Source organism: Euleptes europaea, chromosome 5 (assembly GCF_029931775.1).
Source record: "Euleptes europaea isolate rEulEur1 chromosome 5, rEulEur1.hap1, whole genome shotgun sequence".
NCBI classification, from domain to species: domain Eukaryota; kingdom Metazoa; phylum Chordata; class Lepidosauria; order Squamata; family Sphaerodactylidae; genus Euleptes; species Euleptes europaea.
In genome coordinates, this window is record NC_079316.1 from 34361843 (window position 1) to 34386196 (window position 24354).

At 39.5% G+C, this 24354-nt stretch overlaps 1 protein-coding gene across 4 annotated transcripts in view; it reads right to left on the bottom strand.

The window, feature by feature from the left end:
* Window positions 1-23745, bottom strand: part of U2SURP (U2 snRNP associated SURP domain containing) — a 40203-nt gene extending 16458 nt beyond the window's left edge. For 2 of the 4 annotated variants that reach the window (XM_056849447.1, XM_056849446.1), the window contains exons 1-14: window positions 23638-23745; window positions 17219-17266; window positions 14578-14676; window positions 13776-13890; window positions 12044-12180; window positions 10348-10415; window positions 8146-8240; window positions 8036-8068; window positions 7849-7931; window positions 6772-6937; window positions 6166-6377; window positions 4618-4661; window positions 679-783; window positions 42-108 (exon numbers count right to left, since the gene is read on the bottom strand). In XM_056849447.1, the coding sequence (XP_056705425.1) occupies window positions 42-108; window positions 679-783; window positions 4618-4661; window positions 6166-6377; window positions 6772-6937; window positions 7849-7931; window positions 8036-8068; window positions 8146-8240; window positions 10348-10415; window positions 12044-12180; window positions 13776-13890; window positions 14578-14676; window positions 17219-17266; window positions 23638-23682 (1317 nt within the window). In that variant the 5' untranslated portion in view covers window positions 23683-23745. Of the gene's footprint in view, window positions 1-41; window positions 109-678; window positions 784-4617; window positions 4662-6165; window positions 6378-6771; window positions 6938-7848; window positions 7932-8035; window positions 8069-8145; window positions 8241-10347; window positions 10416-12043; window positions 12181-13775; window positions 13891-14577; window positions 14677-17218; window positions 17267-23637 lie in introns of those variants that run through there. The other 2 variants (XM_056849448.1, XM_056849449.1) reach the window with 2 other exon arrangements.
* Between the last annotated feature and the right edge of the window lie 609 nt (window positions 23746-24354).

Genomic DNA, 24354 nt, shown 5'->3' on the forward strand with positions numbered 1-24354 from the left:
TGGAAATATTATACCAAAATATATACTAAAATATTGCTTACCTGTAGGATTGAATAAAGTTTCCACCTGTAGTAGACATGTGCTGGAGTCTGATTCTCAAATAAAAACCTAAGTAAAGTACAGAATGGAAACAAAGCATATTACCAAGTTCAGGATAAGGGAATATAGCATTATGAAGATTTTAAAAAATCACAACATAGTTCTTGCTACTAATCACATCCCAATAATAGGACAATCTGTTCAGCAGAACTTAATTCAACAAGCCCTAGTTTTCACAAACTGCAGATGAAATGGTAAACCTGTGTCATGGCTGTACCATTGCAGATGACAGTTGAGGGCTCACAAAACAGAACAGATCTACACGATTTTAAAATCATGTTTATTCATGAAGATTAACATCTCAAGGAATGTGCCAAGACAGACCTTTTCTCACTAGTATCTAGTTTTCTATGTTCAGGGATCTTGGGGGGAGGGGTGTACTGAGGATCATTCAATCACATACCCCCCTCCCCTGTAATCTGAAATGGTACAACCAAGCCACTTCATCGATTTGTGAGAACTTGGGTAGAAAGCAGATGAGTTTCTGCCAGAGCCAGGAGATCTATGTTTACATTGACTATAAATGTAATAGCAGAAACATGCTATAACAAACAGAAAAAGAAGAAAAAAAGTAAGCACCTGAACATTGGATTGTTGATTTCTCGGTTCATAATCATGGCTTCAAACATAGGCCCTTCACGCACCACAAACTCTATCATTCGATGTATCAGCGCAAGCAAATTCCTAGAACAACAACACAGTTAAAGAAAACATTGATTCAGACCTAACACTATTCAAGCTACACTTCCACCTAAGGTATTATAAACGGAGAAGATTGTTTTCCTATACAATTAAAAAACCTTACATATATATTTAAGGTAATTTGAAGCAACCATCTAATCTTCAGTGATGGGTTAAAATAAGAACTGTAGTCAATGGGCCTTCAATGATAAACACCAGTATTAAAACACCTTGTGGCTCACACACTGTATTTCCAACACAAAAAAGCTATTTAATTTTGTCCAGTTAATGAACTGCTATTAAAACTATATATTATCAGTTTCGAGGGGGGAAAACATTCAATATCGCGCTCAAAATTAGACTGTATAGAGTCTTCATTTAGTCAGTTTTAAAATAAGTTGTTAAAAACAGCCGAAACAATTGTGCAAACACACATAACAAAGGCCATTAAAATAATATGGGTGTGTGTGAGGGACAGTCAGTGGTATGCTGCAGCACTGGGCAAGACCTGATTACGTCAATGGCTGGGCAACCACAAGGAATGTAAGGGATGAATCTGCCCCATGACTACCCCGTGCCTATGGAACAGCCTCCCAGAAAAAGTCAGGGAACAGAGCTTCTATCTACCCTCTTGGCCCACTGGCAAGGCAGTTATTCCGGAGGATATCTGGGACAGCCAGAGCTTGGGCAAAGGGGAATATCCTGCCGGCAGGGGCATAAAGGAGCTTTCAGACTGGTTTTAGTGTTTATTATATCTGTTTTAATGTTTGCTTCACTAAATTGTTTTTATATTGTTATCCCCCCCACCATGGATCTTGAGATGCTTGGGAGAAAGGTGGGCATATAAATATTTTAAAACTGTAAGTATTAATAAATTTAAATAAAACAACCAGATGAGTATTTAATACAGATGCAGGTAAAGGAAACTGTCATTAATGACAATGTTCCATCGTTAATGAGCCACAAGTTCTTAAGCCTACATACAGGTATATTTTCATTCATCAACATAAAGCTTCAAAACGCTGAGCATTTCAAATTGCATTCAAAGTACCACGTCTTGTCATGAACAATTATAAAAATAAGTACTCCAATAAAGCAACAATGATTCTTTATTTTGGAATGTCTCAAATTGACCCCAATCCAGAGAGGCATGTATAAGAGATCCATACACAATAGAATTTGTTTTTAACTCTGCTGAACAAGAGTTTTTCATTCTGAATTGTAAGCTACAGTTTATGCTTTCCAGACCCTTTAAAAAAAAAAAACAGTCTATGAGTCTATGTGGGGAAGTTACTAAAACTAACAATAAGCCCATGACATACGTGCAATCAATCCCTTATGTCACATAGAGTGCCTCGCTGGATAGGGGCTATTGGTGGAAATGGAGAGAGACGTCAAAATATTCAAGAGGAGTTAGAAGAATAAAAGCAGTCTCCACCCATTTCATCCTACTGTAAATTTTATTTACTGTAAACTGACTCTGCCACATTCAAAGAAGTTTTCATCCATGATTACTAAAACAGAGATATGACTCGGTATTTTAAAACTATAATTGCTCTTCAGCTATTATACCAGATTATCGTATTTTCATGTATCTTCTTCAATCACAGTCAAGACTTTTTGTTTATAGCCTTTATCTTATTATTCACAAATAACGCACACATGTTTTTCTTATCAAACTAAACATGAACTAAGGGAAAATACTTGACTACATGATGATTGCTCTGACCACTTTTACTAAGTTAAAGCAACTGATACTCTTATTTACAGCTCAGCTCTTAATACTGTCCTATAACTCCAAAACCACTGCTCAAACCCTTCCAAATAATTCAGTATATTATCCGTTGCAGTTTTATGGATTTCTATACGGAATAAATAATTGAGAACTGTATTTGAAGATACCAACACAAGTAAGTCATTTTAAGCTTCCTAATGAATATAATGAGTATCATTTCTTCTTCAAAGTTTACTAACTACAAACAGAACTAAAAAGCCTTTTTTTTCTCAAAAAGAAGTTACCTAATTTTACTTGCTCAATCCAGACATCCAATTTTATGATACAGCAGTGTTTCATAGATGCTGTGCTACAGTGCTGGAATTCTGTACTGCCTAGGGCATTTACATCCCTTGTGGTTGATCTCAAGAACTTTAACTTAAGCAGCTGTAACATAACATACACATATATACATCCAGTCTTCAGTGACCAGAATGTTAGTGCATCTTGTAGTGCAAATTTCTATTTGGGCTCAGCCTTCAGCCAGTTGAAATGAGGCTCCAGATTCCCACAGGTACAGCAGAAATGTGATGCTTATATAGGTGAACAAACGCGAAACAGTTCCATATACTTCTTTGGCATATGCCAAAATTATATGTTTACATTAAATGTATGTCCAGCATGCATGCCTCTTATGTTCCAAACAAGGTTTTAAGCTGATTTTTAAAGCTTTCTGACAGAGAAAGTGGAACAGAGCTGCAAACTGCACCAAGCCTGGAGACTGTATCCCATCCAAGAGCAAAACAGGATAGGATACAAACTTCTTAAGATGAAGAATTGATCTACTAACTCCAGCTGTTCCAACCCAACTTTCTGGGGCACGGCTATGAAATGGAATCACTGATAAATGACTTTATTCCAACACGTTCCACTGGAATCTTCCTAGGAGGCTTAAAATGCTTGATTATCAGTAATTTCAAATACAGTTACATAAGTATGCAGGAATACATGCTACTTCACGGACTCGCAAGTATTGCAATGAGCAAAATGGGAGCACTGCTTGCTCCAAGAAGTAAACACAGTACACTACTATCCATGCTAACCAATGAGCTGTAACACCTCTAAGTTATGCTAATACTGGGAACATTATAGAAAAGATGCTTACACTGCTCTCTTAAACTTAAAGCCTTGCTACAAAAGTATAGTGAATGTTTACGACAAAAAAGCGTAGTACAAAGGAATAACTTTAAAAATCTCAAACATTAAGGTGGCCAACAAAAAAAAAAGTCGTTCAATTATAATAAAACCACAGTAATTGGAGCTGATCGTACCAATGTCTGGTCAAAAACTGTATACTTTCCCAATCCATCCCATGATGTTTTCCTGGTCCCCCGCTGCCGCAGACAGTTCAGCTGGTGTTGCTCACCAAGGCCAATGTCAAAGAGAATTTGGAATTCTTTGCTGCTCAAATTATTTTAAACAAGTGTTTTGTGTCGCTATGTTTGAGAAAAGTTTTATACTCAACTGAGCAAGGGTATGCCTGGTACTTATACAACCTAACCATACTTCGTATCTTATGTGCAAGATGCAAACTGCCCTAAGTTGTCTACTGATACTATGACGACAGTTGTAACCTAGAGAAAGATACCATAACAGCACTGACCATGCTATAACCTTCACGTGGACTATTACAGAAAAGAATGACTTTTATCCCAGTCTCAACAGTTCCACCTCCCCGTTACCTAGGTCTGACACTTTCCACAAAACCAAGGGACAACATAAATAAGAATTTCTCCCTTCCTTGATCTTCTGGGGAAACTAAAGCCTTTTGGATGCCCCAAGCTACTTGGATGACTGAGGGTGTATCACTATAGTGCCAAAGACTAAATATCCCTCTGAATTTTACTCATACCTAACCTTTGTTTGCCTGGTAAAAAAATTCCATGCTTAACCTATTCCTCTTGTGAACCAAGATATTACTAGATGATCAAACCTAGGTGGGTGTAGATCAACCATTGCTCAGTCAAGCCTAAACTTTGTCTTCAACATTGCACATTTTCTGTAAAATTCCAAAGGGGATATTTTCTATATTTAGATCAGTAATAATAAAGAAAAACATGTACCTTTCTGTTGGGATAACCACTTTGACTATGGCTTGCGACAGAGTCTGTATATGAAGTCACATCAGATAATAAACATAGAATATGTGAGTATTGTTAACAAGTAACAAGCAAAAAATACATATGCATTGAAAATACTACACAACTATCACAAGTTCTGCAGGCAATCACTGCTGCGAAGTTATACACTACGCAATTACATACAGAGCAATTGGCTGTGTACAGGTGAACCATAAAAGGTTCACTAATTTAAAGTATAAGACATTCCTGATAGAATGCACAATGCACTGAATAGTTACTATACTGATAATAATGGCTCAAATCCAGACAAAAATGCAATAAGATTCCTGTGCACCACAGAGCTTTTACTTTTTTATCCAACAGCAGTTACTCTATACTGTTTTGGAAGCTGTTTCTAAAACCCTCCCAAGTTTCAAAAATAGCTTCTAGGAAAGTACAATGAAACTGCTTTTTTAAAGAAATGCAATCAAGACCCCCTCTGGGCACAAGAAGCATATGAAAGGGCTTGCTGGATGAGAGCCAATGAAAGAAATTTATGAAATCTACCCATTTTCCATGTCCTACTTTGGCCCTTAGCAGACTAATACTCCTGACTGTGAAACCAATACTTGTGACCAAGATTAGAGTATGGGGGCTGCCCAACCCCTCTCTCTCCTTGGGAATCCATTCCCCCAAAGTACCCCACTGGCTTTAATTGCAATAATATATTACATGGTTAATTGCAATAAGGTATTACATAGTTCAGGCTAGCAAGAGTGCCTACTTAACCAAGTTTTGAATCCAACCTGGAAATCTGGTTTCAAATCCTGCTTAAGCAAGACTGAAGAGTAGCTTTAACCGCAGTTAATTTCTCTGCCAACATAACACTTAACCATGGGTGGATAAAGCCAGCAGCGGGAATATTGGAAAAGGGATCAGAGAGGGAACACGCAATCCCACAATCTAGCCCTAATTCAGTCAGGAGTGTTAGGTTTGCACTAGCCTCTAATTCCCAGGCCTCCCAACCCTAAGAAATCTTATAAAAGTATGAAATCAATGTGACCTGTGTTTGAGATACTTACCATTTACTGTTACGCTAAAGGCTAATATTCTTTTAAATAATCTGACAGTATTCTGATCTCAAAACTGACCTCAGCTATTGATTCAAATTAATTTTCTACACAGAAGTTATTTGTGAGCTCATCCTAGTGTTAATTTATCTGCCTAAATTAAATTTAGCCTTTAAAAAGTGTAAATAATTTTGATATTGCAAATCTGGCAGCTAATAACAGGGGGACATAGGAGAAAAAAAACCAGGGAGTTTGGAGGGGGAAAAACGTGGTGGGCAGACTTAAAAGTGCAATTTTAAAAAATGGCCCAATTCCGTGGCCTAATAAACCAGGCAATTCCTCAAGAATGAGGCTCCTTAAACTAAGGCAGAACAAGTCAGTTTATCTAAAAGCTGATCATTGCAATTCTATAAAACAATTTAAAAGACTACCATTGATTTAGCATCTACAAGATGAGGTACGGCCCTGGGTAACTTTTTACCTTCTCAAAATCCTCCTTGTTTTTTGGTGGTGGCAACATTGGCGCATTAGGGTTCTTCAATCTCTCTCTGGGCTGAGCATTAAAGGGCAGTCCCGATGGAGGTGGAGGGAGAGTATGCTCCATCATAGAAGGAGGAATGTATATAGGATGTGGAGGAATAGGAACAGCTTTGCCCCAGCCGAGTTTCATCTCAAACGACATGATCATCTTGCCTGGTAAATAAAATATTACACTGCTTTATAAACATGTGAACTAGTAGCAATATCAATGTTTCAGTAAAAGCGAGCATTTTTATTTAACCTTGTGTATTGTCATTTGCCCTGACCTGGATGGCATCGTTTTCCTTTTTCTGTAGCAGCTTCAAACATATTATGATCCTAGTTCCCAGACTTCTCCTTTGACCCAGTAACATCCCTGGCTGCCAACAGCAAAGGCTTTTTAAAAAAAAAATCCATTACATTTGAGTTGGTTCAAACAGGATTTTTCCCCCTTAATTTAGGGAGCCTCACAGCAAAGAAACCTGACAAAGAATACAATTTTCTCCCAGAAAGTTCAGTGCTCTTCCCAAAATGACTTTTGTTGACACGGTTTTTAACTGACTATTACCGTTTAAATTCTTTAGCGCACGTTCAGCATCTCTCCTGTTCATGAAGGCAACAAACCCACAATTCCTTTCTCTTGCTCTTTCTTCATCAGTTCTTGGCCACATAATTTTGACACTCGCTAGGGGTCCAAAGCGCCCAAATTCTTGGCATAACATCTCCTCATTCATCTGTAGGAACAAGCCAGAATTATGCATTTCTCATGTTTATGTATTGCCGTACAACAGTAGTTATAAAAGGAAAGCAACCGAAAGACCATGATATAAAATGATATAAAAATACCCTGCAGTTGTGTATTACACTGTAAAAGGCAATATGTGATAAGAATCTAGTTCTATGTTCACGCATGTTAAGTAGTTTTGGGAACTTTTATAGTGGTTGAGACAAAAAAACTCTACTGTAATCAGCAAGCTCTTGTTTGGGCCCCATACTCCGCACTGAGTGGTCAGTCCGCCTCTCCCCCTATGGATCTGGCTGCTGGCCCAATATGCATCTGGCATACATAATAAAAGGACACTGTAGCATAGGGAGACAGGGATGGTTGAAGCCTTCTACACCAATGGATTTTGTGTAGGAATTAAGGAAGCTGCACAGCTAGTTATGCTCAAGTTTTAAAAGATGTGGAAAAGTTCTTGTACAGGCATCTTCGGAATAAAAACAAGCCGTTACAATTTGTACCACCCTTCACAAAGAATTTGAACTGAAGGGTATAATAAGCAAATAGCTAGCATTTGGGAAGCAATTCTAGGAACTCTCTGAAGAGCAAAAATTAGGTTAAGTTCAACAAAAGAATGGTAATTATGCTAGAATAATTTGGAAAACAGAGATAGAGCTACAACCCAATCCCTGCTCATCCCAGCCACTGATTCACAGGATGATTTTGTGTAAGCCACTCTCTAAAATTCAGTCTCCTTGCTGTAAAATCAGAGAGAAAAAAGCCTCACATGACTGTTGAGGAAAATAACTGTAAATACATTCATGTATTGTGCTAACTAAACACAATACTAATTGCATGTTACGGGCATGAGAAACAATTTATACAGGAAGACCTAGTTTAGAAATATTATTAAAACTTCAATACCTGGGGATTAATGTTTCCAAGGTACAAATTTGTTGTGCTTGGATCTCCTACATCATGTGAACCTGGAGCATAGTCATCCAGTACTAAAAAAAAGAGAGAACAAGATGTAACTCAAAGCATAAATTTCAAAGCATAAATTTCAAAATAACAAAGTACTTAATAAGTAGTTATGAAACTATATTACCACCCGAAGATCTGTTTCTTCGTGAAGGAGCGTCCACTAAGGAAAAGAAAAGGGACCTATTTAGTTCAATGTTTTAAATCAAATTAATATATAATAAAGTGAAAACTACTTACTGGAACGACGCTGTCCATCCGAATCTGACTGAGGTGGCTCAAAACGACTTAATCTACCTTTGGTTTTATGCCTTTCATCACGTTCTTCTTGAATTCTATAGAAGAAACGTCAAAGACTGTAGTTGGCTACAGTTCTAATGGCCATACGTTAAAGCCTCGTTTAAAAATCTAACTCAAACATTACTATTAGAAAATGTTTCAGAAACTAAGTATAATGCATGGACAACGCTTAAGGTATCAAGCTACTAGCTGAGACCCAATGCTGGAAAATATATCCTGGTCCATTTCTTCAAATAAATAAACAAAGTGACAACTTTAACGTTTTACCACTGAAAGTGTAATACAAACACATAATGATTATATTCCTATTATCTTACCTGACCAACACAGTCTTAAGCATGTTTAGTCACAAATAAATACTAATGAATTCAACTGGATTTACTGTCTGATAAGTATGCTTAATACTGTAACCCTAGTCTCAGTTTCTTTTTAAAAAATTTCATTTATAGTCCGCTTTTCTCATCAAGACTCAAGAAATGGAACTATGAAAGGATGATACTACAAAACCAAGGTTACTAGTTTACGTTTCACCTCCAGTGAACACAAGAGAAAGAGTTAAGCGTGCATATGAGTACATAGCGACACAGGGAAATTGTACAAGCTTGATCAGGATTCCTCAAAGATCCCAGCTCCATAACCTTAGAAGGAAATTTATCGATATTATTGTACTGCTGCAGGTAACATCACTCTGTTCACCAGCAAATCTCACCTACGCTGTTTAACACAGAGGGTCAAAAGACTTAGATCTGGGGTCCAATGCAGGCATATTTTTCTTGGACCCTGTCTTATACTCCCATGAAGGAAGGAACCTTATTCTCTTGCCGACCTCTCCTGCAGGTTAACTGGCCCCTGACGAGCCTGAGAGGGGAAAGGATAGTAGACCAGACAGGCTGGTGCTAGGAGCCTTGTTATTTATTTAAAATATGTATTTGTAAAAGAAAAGGGTTACTTTATGGTAGAGAATGTGCCCAACATCTCTGATGGCATTTTCTGATGGCATTTTCCAGTTTCTTAATTTAGGAAATGAAAGTAGCATATTCTCACAAAGGGGCCATACAACAAAACCACAGAATCATCAAGTAGTACTGTGCTTATATCATATGGAACTACACAGGGCTGGATCCAATATCACCAGCAGAGCCTGCTGCAACCCATTAAGCTTGCTGAAATGCTGTTTTCAGGGGACAAGTGACCCTCAAGACAAGCATATGGTGGTCTGCAGAGGGGGGAGGGATTAGAAAAGGTGCGCCCACTTCCCTTGATGATCTTTAGATCCAGACCACAACAACCTTTACCACTTTATCTTTTTACCTGTTAAGAATTACAGTGGATTAAAAAATTAATGCATACTGCATTTGCCTTACATTTTCTGCAATATTCCAAATAGTCAACTCCTTTATGGAAGGAACTGTAAGACTGGCAGCCCATTCCTGAGGGTGAGGGCTGAGCCGGTGGATGGATTCACACTCACACACACTGACTGAAGCCAGGAAACTGCCCTTACCTTTGAGCCCCATGGAAGTACTCCATAGTGTTCCATGGGACCACACCACCTAAAAAGGTGGTGTAAATCAAGGTAAGGGCAAAGGGGCATTCCTGGCCTGAAAGGGGTTAGGAAGCTGCCTAAAGGCAGCTCTGCCCCTGGAAAGTCGATGCACAGACGTGCGCCGTCAAGACACCAGAGCCAGCGTCCCAGGGCCATGTTGCTGCGGCAATGCAGAGAGGCCAGTACTAGTGCCCCAACACCAGCATCCATGCCAGTCTTGGTGGCGCAAGTGGCACGGACCCTAGCACGCCTCCTGTGCACTTTCGGCCCCCAAAGTAAGGAATGGGCTGTAAAACAATTACTGGCCACTGATACCTTGGCTGATGTTAGAAAAGCTACATTAAAATTGTATTTTTAATTAGATCAAAGACCCAAATAATATACCATCAGGATTAAATGGGAGATTTTCTTTCATCACCAATTTAGGTAGCAGTCCTATGAACATTTCCCAGGGAGTAAGCCTCACTGATTAAATGAGACTTACTTCCAAGAAGACCTGCTTAGGCTGGCTTTCTTAATTACACTTAAGCTCACCAGTTTAGGATAGCAGCAGTTACCTTGCACATCATTTAACCTATATGGAGTCAAATACTTACTGTTTTAATTCTTCTTTAAAAAGCTCCAAATTGCTCTTTTTCTTTTCTTTTTCCCCTTTCTTCAAAGGCTAAATATACAAATTGCAAAATAATTAAGAATATGCAACATTATTTTTATAACAGGCAATGCAAACTGCATGTTCATTTGTCAAATTATATACTTTTCCTGAATGATAAAAGAAGCGGTAAGAAAATATTGAGAAAATTCAACTAAGTGGTGCAGTCCTTTAAGCCACCACACATAACAGATTTAAACACACCAGCATCATTGCAAATGCACAAATGATTCCTCCAAACCCATATCAAGAGCCAGCTCTACACAACCACAGAAATGGAAGAGATTATGTTTGTCTCCCAACCAGGTACAAAAGCAAGGCTAAAAAAAGGTGAGGCTGATACTGAGAAATTGGAAATATTTAACCCTCTAGAGGGCTGACACCTAAATGGTTTATTATGACTATTTAAAAAAAAAGATGTTTCAAATTCCTGGATGCTAACATGTTTCCAGTTCTCAATACAGATCACATAATACTGAGCAGGGTTAACTTTTTAAAAAAGAGACCAGATGCCTTACAAAGACTTAACTTTTTTATTTATTTTTTGCCATCAAGTCACATCTGACCTATGGCAACCCCTGGTGGGGTTTTCAAGGCAAGAGAAGTTCATAGGTGGTTCCCATTGCCTGCCTCTGCATCACAACCCCGGTATTCCTTGGAGGTCTCCCCTCCAATTACTAACCAGGGCCAACACTGCTTACCTTCTGAGATCTGAAGAGATCAGGCTAACCTGAGATATCTAGGTCAGGGCGAAGATTTACTTACAGACTTACAATTCCTTTACACATATTTGGTAGTAAATTCCATTATTGCTAACAGAGCAAGCTTAGATCAACTGCAACTCCAATCCTGAAGTACAGTTTTCACAAACAATGCATGACAGAGTAAAACTTGTAGAATCCTAGTCCAGCACTAACCTCTATTATTACACTGGCTTCTTTTTACTCTGTTACCTTTTAAGATTTTCATTCCAAAATCTACTCAATCTTGGGACAAGATTCCACATGGTATGATTTAGTGCACTGATCTATACATGATCTTCCAGTTCATATGTTACTTTTTAACACACAATGCAAAGGTAGAAGAAGCGAAGATACATACTCAAGAGCTACACACTCAACACCTGCTACTCTTAACAGGTACAATGTTTGATCAGAACAAAGTGTCCAGTTTTCCAAGTTCATGAGTTAAACATTCAATGACACCAATTTGACACAATGTAATGCAATTTAATTCAATTACACCTGTTTAATATACAATTCTGTCAAACAGAGTATTAAAAAGTCAAGTAGATTTAGCACTAGCTGCCAGGTCAGAGAGGGGAAAGCTTTCAAATTCATAACAAATACATAACATGTGAACAAGGCTTCAGTGTACTGCAGGTCAACAAAGGGAGATGTTATTTTAAGTTTCCATGTAATTATGGAATTTATGGAAGTTTCATTCATAGGGTCGCCATGAGTCGGAAGCGACTTGACGGCACTTAACACACACACAATTATGGCAATATTTCATAATACTATTAAACACAGATTTAACAAAACTAAAGAATATTTCTCTATGGTTACTCAGTATTTTAAAGCATTTACAATCACCAGTCAGATGTTCTTAGCAAAAGTACTCACAAAATTTCAACGTACCGGCTTTTTGGTGTCTATCCCCAGAAGGGATGGAGGTCTCTCATTAGAGGATGACTGACTTTGCTGATTTCTTGGTTCTGCAAATCGTGATGAAGGCTTGTAGATTTTTCCTCGTTTTTCATCAGTTTCATGTTCTTCTGAAACAAGGACCAGTAGTTACTGAAAAGGTCTAATCGCTCAGAGTTTGGCCAAACGTAGCTCGAAGCTAGGGAATGGTTGGCCGCCTTTAAGCTACAACTTAAGCTGCACTTTAGCACTGAGGGGCTCCTAGCTTTTCTGAAGCACGACCCTTTTAAATCCTCATAGCAAAAAAATTTAGATGAGAAATTGTCCTTGTTGGGTTTCTTGCAGGATATGCTATTAGATCTTGGGAAAACTGAAACTTTCACCAAAATTAAAAAGCGCATTAAAGAGTTTGATTATAACATCACTACTTTTCGTGCTCGCCGCATTTGTTCATCCCAGTTCTTCAGAATACCACCACGTGGTTTGCCTGCTTATACTTATTATTTGACAACTCCTCGTCTTTCTAGAGCAGTGGTTCCCAACCTTTTTTTGACCAGGGACCACTAGGACTTTTTTGTTCGGTGCAGGGACCCCAAGGTTCAAAATAAAAATTCCGAGAATTTGAAAATAAACTTTAATCATAACTGTTAGTTAAACATTAAACTTAGAATAATATTTGAATATATATTTTTATAATAGAGAACTTTTAATTGAAAATATTAATTTATTATGGGTTTATAACTTTGTTTTGCGGACCTTAATTTAGTTCTCGGGGACCCCTGGTGGTCCACGGACCCCCGGTTGGGAACCAGTGTTCTAGAGCCTTCTGTTTAGCTAGACTGAATGCTAACCCATCTATGGTTATGCAGGGCAGAATTTTGAATATACCATACCCAGACATGACCTGTCCTTACTCTTCTAGCTCTATTGATTCATTAGCTCATGCCCTCTTGGAATGGCGCTTTTATGAGGAACTTCGATCACATTATGTATCTCCCCTTTTAACACAGAAATCTAATGCCTCTGTGTCTGACACAATGCCTTCTTTATTAAGTGACAGGGATCCCAAGGCTACATTGTCAGTGGCAAGATTTGTTTCAGTCCTTATATCCCTCAAACATTAGATATATGCTGCTCAAGATCAGCAGATCAAGGAGTTTCTAAGGGACAAAGGAAAAGGTCTAATTGAACAAACTTGCCAGGATCCAAAGAGAACTACTTTAGGCAAGCCAAAGCTAAGAATTTTTGATCCTTTGAATAACAGACCCAATGCCATGTAACAAACTGTTTTCAGAGGTCTCTTCAGTTTGAAAGAGGGATTGCCAGAAAACACGCAGAAGGGCTGCTGTTCAAGAATCACAAACCCCTTTTGGCACACAGTTGCATGATTGTTCTAGATTATGGCATTTGCCTTGATGTGGCTACCACGGATACAGAATATGTGTCAAACATTCCTTAATCTGCAGCCCACAGCATGCTAGGATCAGGAAATCTACCATCCTTAAAACACAAAATTAGGGTCTTCCTTGAAACAGAAAATATTATCTCTTCCATTCTAACATAGCCTAGTACTTTGACATATACATGATACACAGATTAACAATGAACAAGGGCTTAACATCTACTACTGCATCTACACAAACGTACAGTTTTTAAAGAGCCATAGCAGAAGGATTTCCTTTAATTTTTTTAAAAAAATTCTAAATAGCATAATATTCAGCCTTACCTTTAGATGCGTTAACAATACCACCTCTGACAAACGTCTTTACTTTATTCCCATCACTTCCTTCAAAGGCAGCAAGGAATTCTTCATAAATTTCTGCAGCTGCCTTTTCATCTTCCTGTACATATATCAAATATTAAGTTAATAGTACTGCTGCAGACTAGACTTCATCTTCTAGTACTTGTACTATCCTGGACTAAAAATAGACTATGATCAACTAAATGCATCTGATTTTCCTTTTTAAACAAAAAGTTCCAAAACAAGACAAAACTTGGGGCAGACCTGAAACACAAAACTAGAACAGCACAGTCATTAAGCAGCATAATCTAGTACATCACATACTATGGGTTTATAGGGTACTAGAAGTAGGCATGCATACTATATATGTGTTTAGAATAAAAATGTAACTCCATTGTATACAATTCTACTCTTCTGAAAAGTTTTTCACTTCCTCCCCAACCTAATAAAATAATTAGAAGAGCCTTAGTTAACTATAGCCAGCATTAAACAGTCATAACCACCTCCCTGTTGGGACTGATAGGACATTAACATGCAAGGTCACAGGGTGGATGCACAGAAGAGCAATCCTGCAGCACAATCTAGGGCCTGAACATTTGAATATCTCCATACACTTCTGTCTTAAGATGTCATACAGCAGCAAATCATACATCATATCCTGTTAAACAAAAGAGGCTAGACAAAAAAGGGGCTATTACTCAAGTCAGAACCTCAATTTACTGGCCATGCTCTGACAAAGAAACCCAGTACACTCCCAGCTGCTTAAATTAGTGTGCTACAGCATTACCTTCTTTTTCAGTTCCTCTTGTTCCTTCTTGCTTAATGTTCTCTTGGCCGCACTCATCTTGCCAATACTGAAAGCTTTAAGTTTGCTTTCTAAAAGCGGCTACAAGAGGCAAAATGTGTCAAAAGAATATGGTCACAAAAACACAGTTTAAAACACATTCATGTATCCAGTTCTATTTGAAACTATATTCTTCACATACAGATGGGAGAAATTATTTGTATAACATGGTTATGTACTTGGATATAAAACTATATGTATGCAGAAAAAAGGCATTTATCTCCAAGTATTATAATAGATCAAAGTCATACAGAACAGTTTTCTCCGAGCAAACAGGTCAGGGAGTATAAAAAGAGAAAAGGCATGCAAGTAAAATGTATAAATTGAGTATAAAAAATAACAATCAGCATTATATAAACACATCAATCAGCACCACACTAGTATTTGTAATTGCACGCTTTATTAACACAATGTTATTTTGGCTATGAGCTGATCCATTATTAAAAGTTTAAGAATGAAAAATATCAATTCGAACCCCTAAAACCATAGAAAAGGAAGTAACAGCCTATCATTTACACATAGCCTTAAAAAAAGCCAACTCAAAATTGCCTTCTTGGTAGAGATGTAAAAGCCCAAGAAAAAAAAATACAAAAACTAGGAATTACTGCATTTTTAAGAAAAAGTGTGACTCAAAGTATGCATTAAGGTTCTATGTAAGACTATGTAATTGCCTTATAATTTATGTAAGACAATTAGACAATGATAATACTGTGTATACTGTACAAATATACAACAGTTTTCAATAATTTTATTGTTTACAAGAGACTAATTTTATCCATAATTAATATGCTATAATGTGTATAATGATAATATACTACAGAACTATTTCAATGTTCTAAAGTTTAACTCAATATCCTAATATGCTGGTAGTCCTATTGTTACTGTTCATTACTATTTCTGTACAATAATACACTTTCTTTTGTTTACTACAAAATTTGTGCTTTTTATTTTCAACATGTGTTTTCTCCGACCTCTCAAATGGCAAAAACTAAGATTTGTGAGCCAAAGTAGCATAAGGCACAGCAGTTTGCAGCTTTCCATCTCTCTCTTGTATTGGGTATATTCACATTTTTGCTTGTTGAAAACTAAGGCATTTATACTTCTTAATCCAGTAAATATGTGAAACAGTACAAGTTTATGTTCTAATTAAGCTAAAATAGTTTTCCAGTGTTTCAAAATTTCTGGAAATTCTCCAGCTCAATTCCTTGAATAAGAGTTACTAAACAAGGCACATCCTCAGTATGAAACTTAACCCAAACCTGTGAAAGCCTATTTTACAGAATAAGTAGTTATTTATCATTCAAGATATTAAAAAAAGAAATAAATCAGCTGAGCAAGTTAACATAACACTTTTTAAACCGTATACATTTTATGCCACGAAATCAAGAACACGAGGCTATGAGGAGAATATTGCTGGTTCAAACTTCATGATCAAGTGTCTATATCACTTAGGCGGTGAAAGGGGGCCACCTGTAGGTGAGGTCAGGGTTTCTATTTTTCTGAGGGACTCCCTAGGTGTACAGAAAAAAATAGTTTGTAACTTTAAAGAAAAAAAATCCCTGCCTGCAATGAGAAGGATTGAGCATGCTCACTGCCCTGAGAATGTCAATATCAGGGGAACAGAGCAGAACAGGGAAAACTAGCCTCCTCAAGCCCCTAAGAGCTTACAATATCCTGCCAACAGATTTAGGTTGGAGATTTTTTTATTCTCTTCCTCCAGATTCTTCCTTGGGGCCCCATATATACAATACCAAATTAAGTATTATATCAACAGTACAGCAGATCTGGAGATTTAAAGGACGGCAGTCAGAAAGCATATATGCGAGGAAACATTGACAGACTGGGTGAAGGCTGGGGAGATGTGACGGGGAAATTATAGAAGGGATGGGGTGTACAATCAAGTGATTAGATTTATGAAGTCAAGCTCATTTGTAAATCTTTGCAAACATGTTGATAAATTCCAAAATGGAATTCCCATTTCTCCAACCAGTGAGTTGGACCCTATCACCTTTCCTGCGGATGCAAGAGGGAGGTGGACTGATTGCAATTTATTCTTCTCACAGTAACTCTTCCCCACCTGGCTTTTTGTCCATGCAGTTCCACTAATTGCAAGCATAATCTTTTTTGGGGGGGGGGGGCTGAAAAAAGGACCCTCCTACACTCGCACCAGTAGAAAAGCTGGTAGGATCCAACTCATTGTTACAAAGAGTAATTGGTGGAACACTATCTTCTATGTACTTCATTGTAACAAATAAATTCAGATCTTCTGCATTACTCTGAAGTACGAGTGAAGCAACACTGACATCAACAATTGTTTTAAAGAACACTTTTTGTATGTCTCTCTCTTTCAGTCATAGCAAGCTATACAATCAGATAAAACACATCACAGAGCATGTTGCCCGAACCAATATGCATGTGACTGGCACAAACATAAGAGCAAGTGAATTAAAACAAACAATATAGATCTGTTAACTCCTTTCCTAGTAGACAACAATAGTCCAAACACAGCCATCAAAGGGAACCAACTACAAAATCAAAAGTTAAAAGGAAAAAAAACTATTCCTACATTCATCTTAAGACTTACATGATTTTCTGGAGATCCAGTGCTACGTGTTGTGTCTGGCATCCTGGGCTAAAATGGAAAAAATACAAAAGTCATATATGGCATGAGACGTTTATTGGTTTCCAGAACATAGGCCATTTTTTATGCAGTTATTTAGATTGCTTAATTTGAACATCCTCAACTTCCCTCCCATGTTGGAGCATTTGTAGACTTGCACAAAGTCAATGTTGAAGGGTACTAACTGCTTAAGATGACACTGTAAGAGCCACAAGCCCTACTGCTGAAGGGTTTAGTACAGTGATTAAGCCCTATGCCGGCATGTCTGGAAAACATACCAGCACCACCCCAACACTAGCATTGAACTGGATGGCGTCCGGGTGTGTTGAAGGAAGAGCAGGAGCTTACTTCCTATTAATGTGCAACTGTCCTTTTGTCTCTGTTGACTTTTTGCAAACAGCCCTCCAGCACAGGTAGAGGCCAGGATGGTCTCCATTCATTGTGCAATGTCAACCATCTGGCTCAGCCTGCAACATGATCACCAACTGCAGTGACATCTAGCTGCTCTGCTATGAGGTTGCCAACACACCTATCCTAACCTGGCTCCTGTACTCTTGTATACTACTGAACAGATGTTTGACCAGCAGTTATCCCCACCGTGAGCACCCAGCAACAAAAACAACTGTACCTGTGACTGTGCAGTCTTGTCAGCACTGCTTAATAAGGCACAGGAATCAGGCTACAACAAGAGGTTTGGCAACTCCATCACCTAGCAGGTGAGGGGTTAATTCCAACTACAAATAGGCCCAAAGAGGGCATGTGGACTCTGGTGAGGGGATGTCATCGAGTTGGATCTAGACTCAATTTTGCAGTTGCAGACTGGAATGTTCCTGCCCCCACCCCCGCCGGCAACCCACTGATCTCCACAAAATGCTGCTCCTGGGGGGACAGTGGACTCCAAGGAATGACATGAGATGGTTTCACAGGGAGAATCAGTGGAAACTGCCAGCTCAGTCTGGATCCAAGACATACACTTTATAATTTCCATAGCTCCATAACATCAATGACAAGCTCACCATTGTAGGGCAAGCTCCCTCTATAGCGTCTGCTGCTGTTTCATGCCTTCTTTCGTTTCCCTCCTTGCTCAACTTTGTCCACTGGAGAAGAGAGAAAGTACAAAAGGCATTCGAACCCACATACACATATAAAAAAGAGCTATGCCTAACCACTCTGTCACACACAGCCTGAGAAACCTGTGCTTTGCAAGTTTCTTGTTAATATTGTTTTTAATTTGCTAACTACCTTGAGGAGGGACAGCATATACATTTTCTAAATAAACAGTTTGTCTGTTTTACTGATTGCAATGTTTGTTCAATTTTATGGTCTTAAGTTTTATTGTTTTCCTATATTTTTGGTTGATCTGAAAGTTACCTTGGATGAGCACTGCACCTCAAAATGTGGTATATAAATTAATTTCATCAGCATCTCTTTTTTTGCCATCAAGTCACATCTAACTTATGGCAACCCTTGGTAGGGTTTTCAAGGCAAGAGACATTCTTATAGTGTAGTTTGCCAATGCCTGCCTCTTGGTATTCTTTGGAGGTCTCCCATCTAAATACTTGCCAGGGTTGACCCTGCTTAGCTTCTGAGATCTGAGGAGATCAGGGTAGCCTGGGCTATCCAGGTCAGGGCCATCAGCATCTTGCTTTACAAAAATAAGCAGCACTTAATTTGTCCTTGGGACAACTAATACAGGTAGAGTATCCCTTATCCGGATATCCCATATCCAGACTGATCCACAAACCGGACCCTTTGAGCCAGCATGCAGGCAGATTCATGCTGCCTGCTTTTAATGTTTCCTCTCACCTAAAAAAGTAAAATACAGTGTACACTGCATCGTAGGTGGAGACTGAAAGCCTGCTGTTGTTAGTTTACAAACAGCATGACAACCAAACCACAACTTTCTCAAGGTAGGTTCAAATCATTATAATCTAGTGTCCCAATATTAATGTTGAACTACTAGATTCCCAACAGCCCTATCAAAACACATTTTTCAACTCTTGGGAAAGGACAAAAAAGGCCAGACAGTAAGGCATTTGCTCAATTTCAGACAAAAGCAATTGGTTCTAACAACTGCATTCCTGGAAAATGAGGTAAAAGAAGGCAACTTTAACTCGTTGCAGTTCTCAAACTCCAGGTTCAGCTAACCTACAAATAACAGGGCCAGAGAAGCCAGATTCCCAGTGACAATCAAAGGTACAAATTATATGTATAAAATTCTGTTCATCTCTCTCCATGATAACATTTTCAAGGCCACCTTACTATGCTGGATGGGAAGATACTACCAATGCAACTACAGTACAGGGATGCAGAACAATATTCAATACAAGCCCAGTTCTGAAGACCCATTTCCATTAGCTATGGCAAGTTCAATATGTAGTAGCCCACCTCAAAATGTGCAACTTTTTAAAAATAAGACGACCTATATTAGCTAATAATTCCTGTGTATACGGTACATCGGGGTAGATAACCATTTCGACCAATGGTCAGACTGAACCTGGAGTACTTAGTGCAGTTCTGGAGGCCTCACTTCAAAAAGAATATGGACAGAATGAAGCAGGTGCAGAAGAGAGCGACGAGGATGATCAGGGGCCTAGAAACCAAGCCCTATGAAGAAAGGCTAAGGGACTTGAAAATGTTTAGTCTGGAAAAAAGTAGGTTGAGGGGGGACATGATTGCTCTCTAAGTATTTGAAAGGCTGTTGTCACTTAGAGGAAGGCAGGCAGTTATTCCTGTTGGCAGCAGAAGATAGGACTTGCAATAATGGGTATAAATTACAGGTGGAAAGGTACTGGCTGGATATTAGGAACTGTTTCGTTACAATAAGAGTAGTTCAACACTGGAATTGACTTCCTGGGGAGGAGGTGATCTCCCCCTCACGAGCAGTCTTCAAGCAGCAGCTGGATGATCACTTGTCAGGGATGTTTAGGCTGATCCTGCATTAAGCAGAGGGTTGGACTAAATGGCCTCTATAGCCCCTTACAACTCTATGATTCCATGACCCAAGTGGGGAAAATGCAACATCTACCTGTGAAGATGATGTACTAGCAAACAAAATGGGGGGGAAAGAGATGAATGTTCTACTTGACCAGACACGCTTGGAGCAGGCCAAGTTCCAGTGGCACTGTGATAATCTCAGGGATTTGCCTTGAACGCAGCTGGCCTTGAGAGCCAGCATGGTGTAGTGGTTAAGGGCAGTGGACTCTAACCTGGAGAACCAGGTTTGTTTCCCCTCTCCTCCACTTGAAGCCTGCTGGGTGACCTGGGGCCAGTCACAGATCTTTTAGAACTCTCTCAGCCCACGCAGAGGCAGGCAATGGCAAACCACCTCTTGACGTCTCTTGCCTTGAAAACCCTATGGGGTCGCCGTAAGTCAGCTGTGACTTGATAGCACACACACACTGCTTTCTGCCACACTACTGGCCCCAGAAATGCTGCCAGTGCCTCAGTTGCCTAGACAGATCTGACGCTAGGTACCAAGAAAATGCTCTGATATGCCACTGTCAGCACATATTCAAGAGGTTGCCTACCTGGGCTGTTGACAATATAGCATATTTTTAAGCATATTCTTAGTATTTAAATGTGACTAATTTTCTTCAGTTAATTCTGTAATGTATATGAACAGTTAAATGTTTTAATGTTACAAAATTTAACTCAATATTCATATATGCTGCTACCCCTGAGATAACTCTATAGACTACTTCTATCCAAACATTAATTTTCCTAATTATAAAATGTTTGTTTTCTATTTTCAGTTTTTATCTTTAGATGACAAAAACTAAGATACTTGTGCAAAGGTAGCAGAGTGCAGTTGGCTATTCTTGCTCTCTTTAGTACTGGGTGAATTCGCAATTTTGCTTTAAGAAAATCAAGCCATTTCTACTTTTACATTTCATAAATATGCCCAACCCTTTTGAGCCTGAGGGCACCTTTGGAATTTTGAGAGTGGATGGTGAGCACCCTCCCAATATAGTTGTCACAGGAAAGAGAGGGTCAAACCCAATACTTCTTTCTTTGCTTTGTAAAAGAATTTCAACATGGCAACCATGTTGAACAAATTCTCAGTCAAGCCATTCATCTGACAAATTTAGTATTAGCTGATGTAAAGCATGGTCCATCCGCTGGGAGAACTGCAAGCCTGGAGAAAGAGAAAAGCTGCGGGGGGGGGGGGGAAACCACACATGAAAGAAAGTCCAGGTGCTTACTGATCCTTCCAACCCTCCATGGCTGTGTCTACTAATTATTTATTTTATTTATTATTTCAATTTAATACCGAGCTCTTCCCAGCCAAAACCGGGGAGAGCGGGGTATCTGAATGAAGGCAGCCAGTAACAACCCCTGCCCTACAATGGCCCTGCCCACTTGCTGAATAGGTTGGCAGGCATCAGGGAAGTAGGCAGGTGCCATAGTGCCCATAGGCCCACAGTGGGGACCCCCGTATGCTAAGTTCTAAATTATGCAGTTACGCTGTTAAAGCAATAAAGTACGGTAAGTGTTGCATTTATTTCAATTTTCCCAGTAATACATGGCTTCAAAAGTTTGGAAATTTTACATCTTTATGCCAATCCTCCTAACATACATTTTTTTCTACAATGAAACTTTTAACCTGCAAACATGCCAAACTAAATTCTTATGGTCACATGATAAGGTAGTACCTTGACAACACATCCCCCCCCCGTGCATGTCATCATTTTATTTTAATGTATATGTCCTGCTTTTCTCCCCAATGTGGATCCAAAACAGCTTACATTGTTCCCCCTCCTCCATTTTAACCTAACAACCCTATGAGGTAGACTAGGCTGACATAATAACTTAGCCAATGGTCATCCAGCAAGCTTCCACAATACACTTGGATTGAACCTCGTTAGTGCCCTCCTAAGTATGTCTACTTTAAAGCCTACTCAGGTCTATTCAATGGGGCTTTCTCCTAGGAAAGTGTTCTTAGGGTCTGACACCTCAGCAACTACACCACACTGGCTTTCATACGGTTCAAAGGTCACTGACCTCCAGTATTGCATATATGATTCAGAAATACCGGTCAACAATAATATAATCTAAATCATTTGAAAATTCTAGACAAGATAGGAGCATATACATGTGTTAACTACAAATTCCTAGGAATTAAACAGATATGAAAGGAAGCAGACAGATGAAGATCAGAGCACAGGGCTAAGAAGTTTCTCCCAAATCTATTGGTAAAACTGCACAACTCGAGCAAAGCACATGCTCTGTGTGCTCTATAAATACATATACTGTACTGCTATGTTTTTATAAGGAAGGTTCAGCACAATTACCGTAAGCATACTTGCCATCTACATTTTGTACCTTTGTATACAACAAATAAGTACAAAATAAGGCTGCTTCAGATTACAATAGCTTTTCAGACTTGATTTTGCAAATTTATGAAACAAAATCAGCCAACTAAATTTTGAAATATAACCTATGTAGGAAATACCAAACTGTGCTCTGCAATTATTTTATCAACGCAGCTTCTAGCAGCCCCTTCACACGTAACTATAGCAGTATATTGACCTATAACAGTGTATCAGCCACCAGAATCTGACTTGACAAAGTAGTCTTACATAAATATTTCCTAGTAATAATAAAATGACAATGAATGCACATACATGAAAACTTTGTGGCAATGCACGGTCAGAGGCTATGGACGCACAGCAAGAGACACTTTTTACATCTGTGACATGGGAAAGTGCCACATGTTCTTTTAGCTAAATAAAAAAACAAGTGAGTTATATAGGAAAATCATCTTGCATTCTCCATAGCGGGAGACACAAAAGGAACAGCACATGCAAAGAGACCAAAGAGAAGCAGAGAGACTCTAACTAGCACGGACAGAGGGAAGATTTTTACAGTAACGAACAATAAAGGTAGCAGAAAGCACGCAAATAGTGATTCCGAAACAGATCAACGTCCGGGACGCAACGGGGGGAAAAAAACCTCTCCACCTATATTCCTCCATCCTTTTCTCCAGTAAGCCCCATCCTCACACGCTTGTTATAGGAAAACTGACCGGGGGGGGGGGAAGAGAGAGAGAGAGAAAAGCACTTTTCCAGCACCTCGGAAGAAAAGCGAAATAGCTGTTTGGGGGATTCGACCCCCTGAACTCAACTAGTCCCCTCGTACCTCCCCCATCAATCCTCCTCACTCTACCCCCAGCTGGAGACAGGGCGAAAGCGGAGAGAGGCTAGGCCGCAAAGCAGCCTGCAAGCGAGCATTCTCGCTTGCCTGCGCATCGCAGCCGCACGACGCTGCGCGCGTCTCCAACCCATTCCCTCCCCCAGCCCGGTTCCCGCACCTTCCTTTCCCGCCTCCTCGTTTCCTCGGAGAGGCGACGCGGTTGAGGAGGCCCCAGTAGGCAAACTCACCTTCCCACTGGCCTTCTGCGAACAGCCTGGCGTCTTGTCCGCCATCTTGATTCGCTCCCCCGCTCAACTTTCGGCGGCAGAGAATCGAGTACCGATTTCTCCGATTGACGAGACGAATCCAAGGCGGAAGGAGGGGCAAGGGGCGACGAGTCGATAGGCGAGCGGAAGATAGGAACGGTTGGTTCGAGAAGCCTAGCCCCGCCTCCCTCCTAAGGAGGCTGAGGCGTCTCCGTCCTTGGCCTTCAACGGCTGCTCAGGAGGGCTGCTGGGGCAGAGCGGTATCGACCGATGAGCCACGTAAAGGTTCAAATGAAGTAAGCTCTAGCAAGCTTATGCCAGAATCACACGGTTACTTTTACAACCGTCGCTCACATTTTGCCCTTTAGACGTGTGTATACAGTCTCTCTTTCTCTCTCTCTCCACACACACACACATATAGGGTTCACGTCATGCATCTGAAAAAATGGGCTCTAGCCCACAAAAAAGCTTATCCCAAATTTGTAAGCTTCTGCACATTAACAGTTGTTTAAGACACACAGAGCTCACACACAGAATTCTCCCATCACCTGAATCACCAGACGGAATTCGAACAGTAGCCATTTCTGCCTTCCCGGCTAAAATGCACGCTTTAAAAAAATAATAATTAAGAAACAGCTAGCCATATGCGGAGTGCATGCATTTCCTTTCCTATTGTGTAACACCAGCTACTCTAAAGAA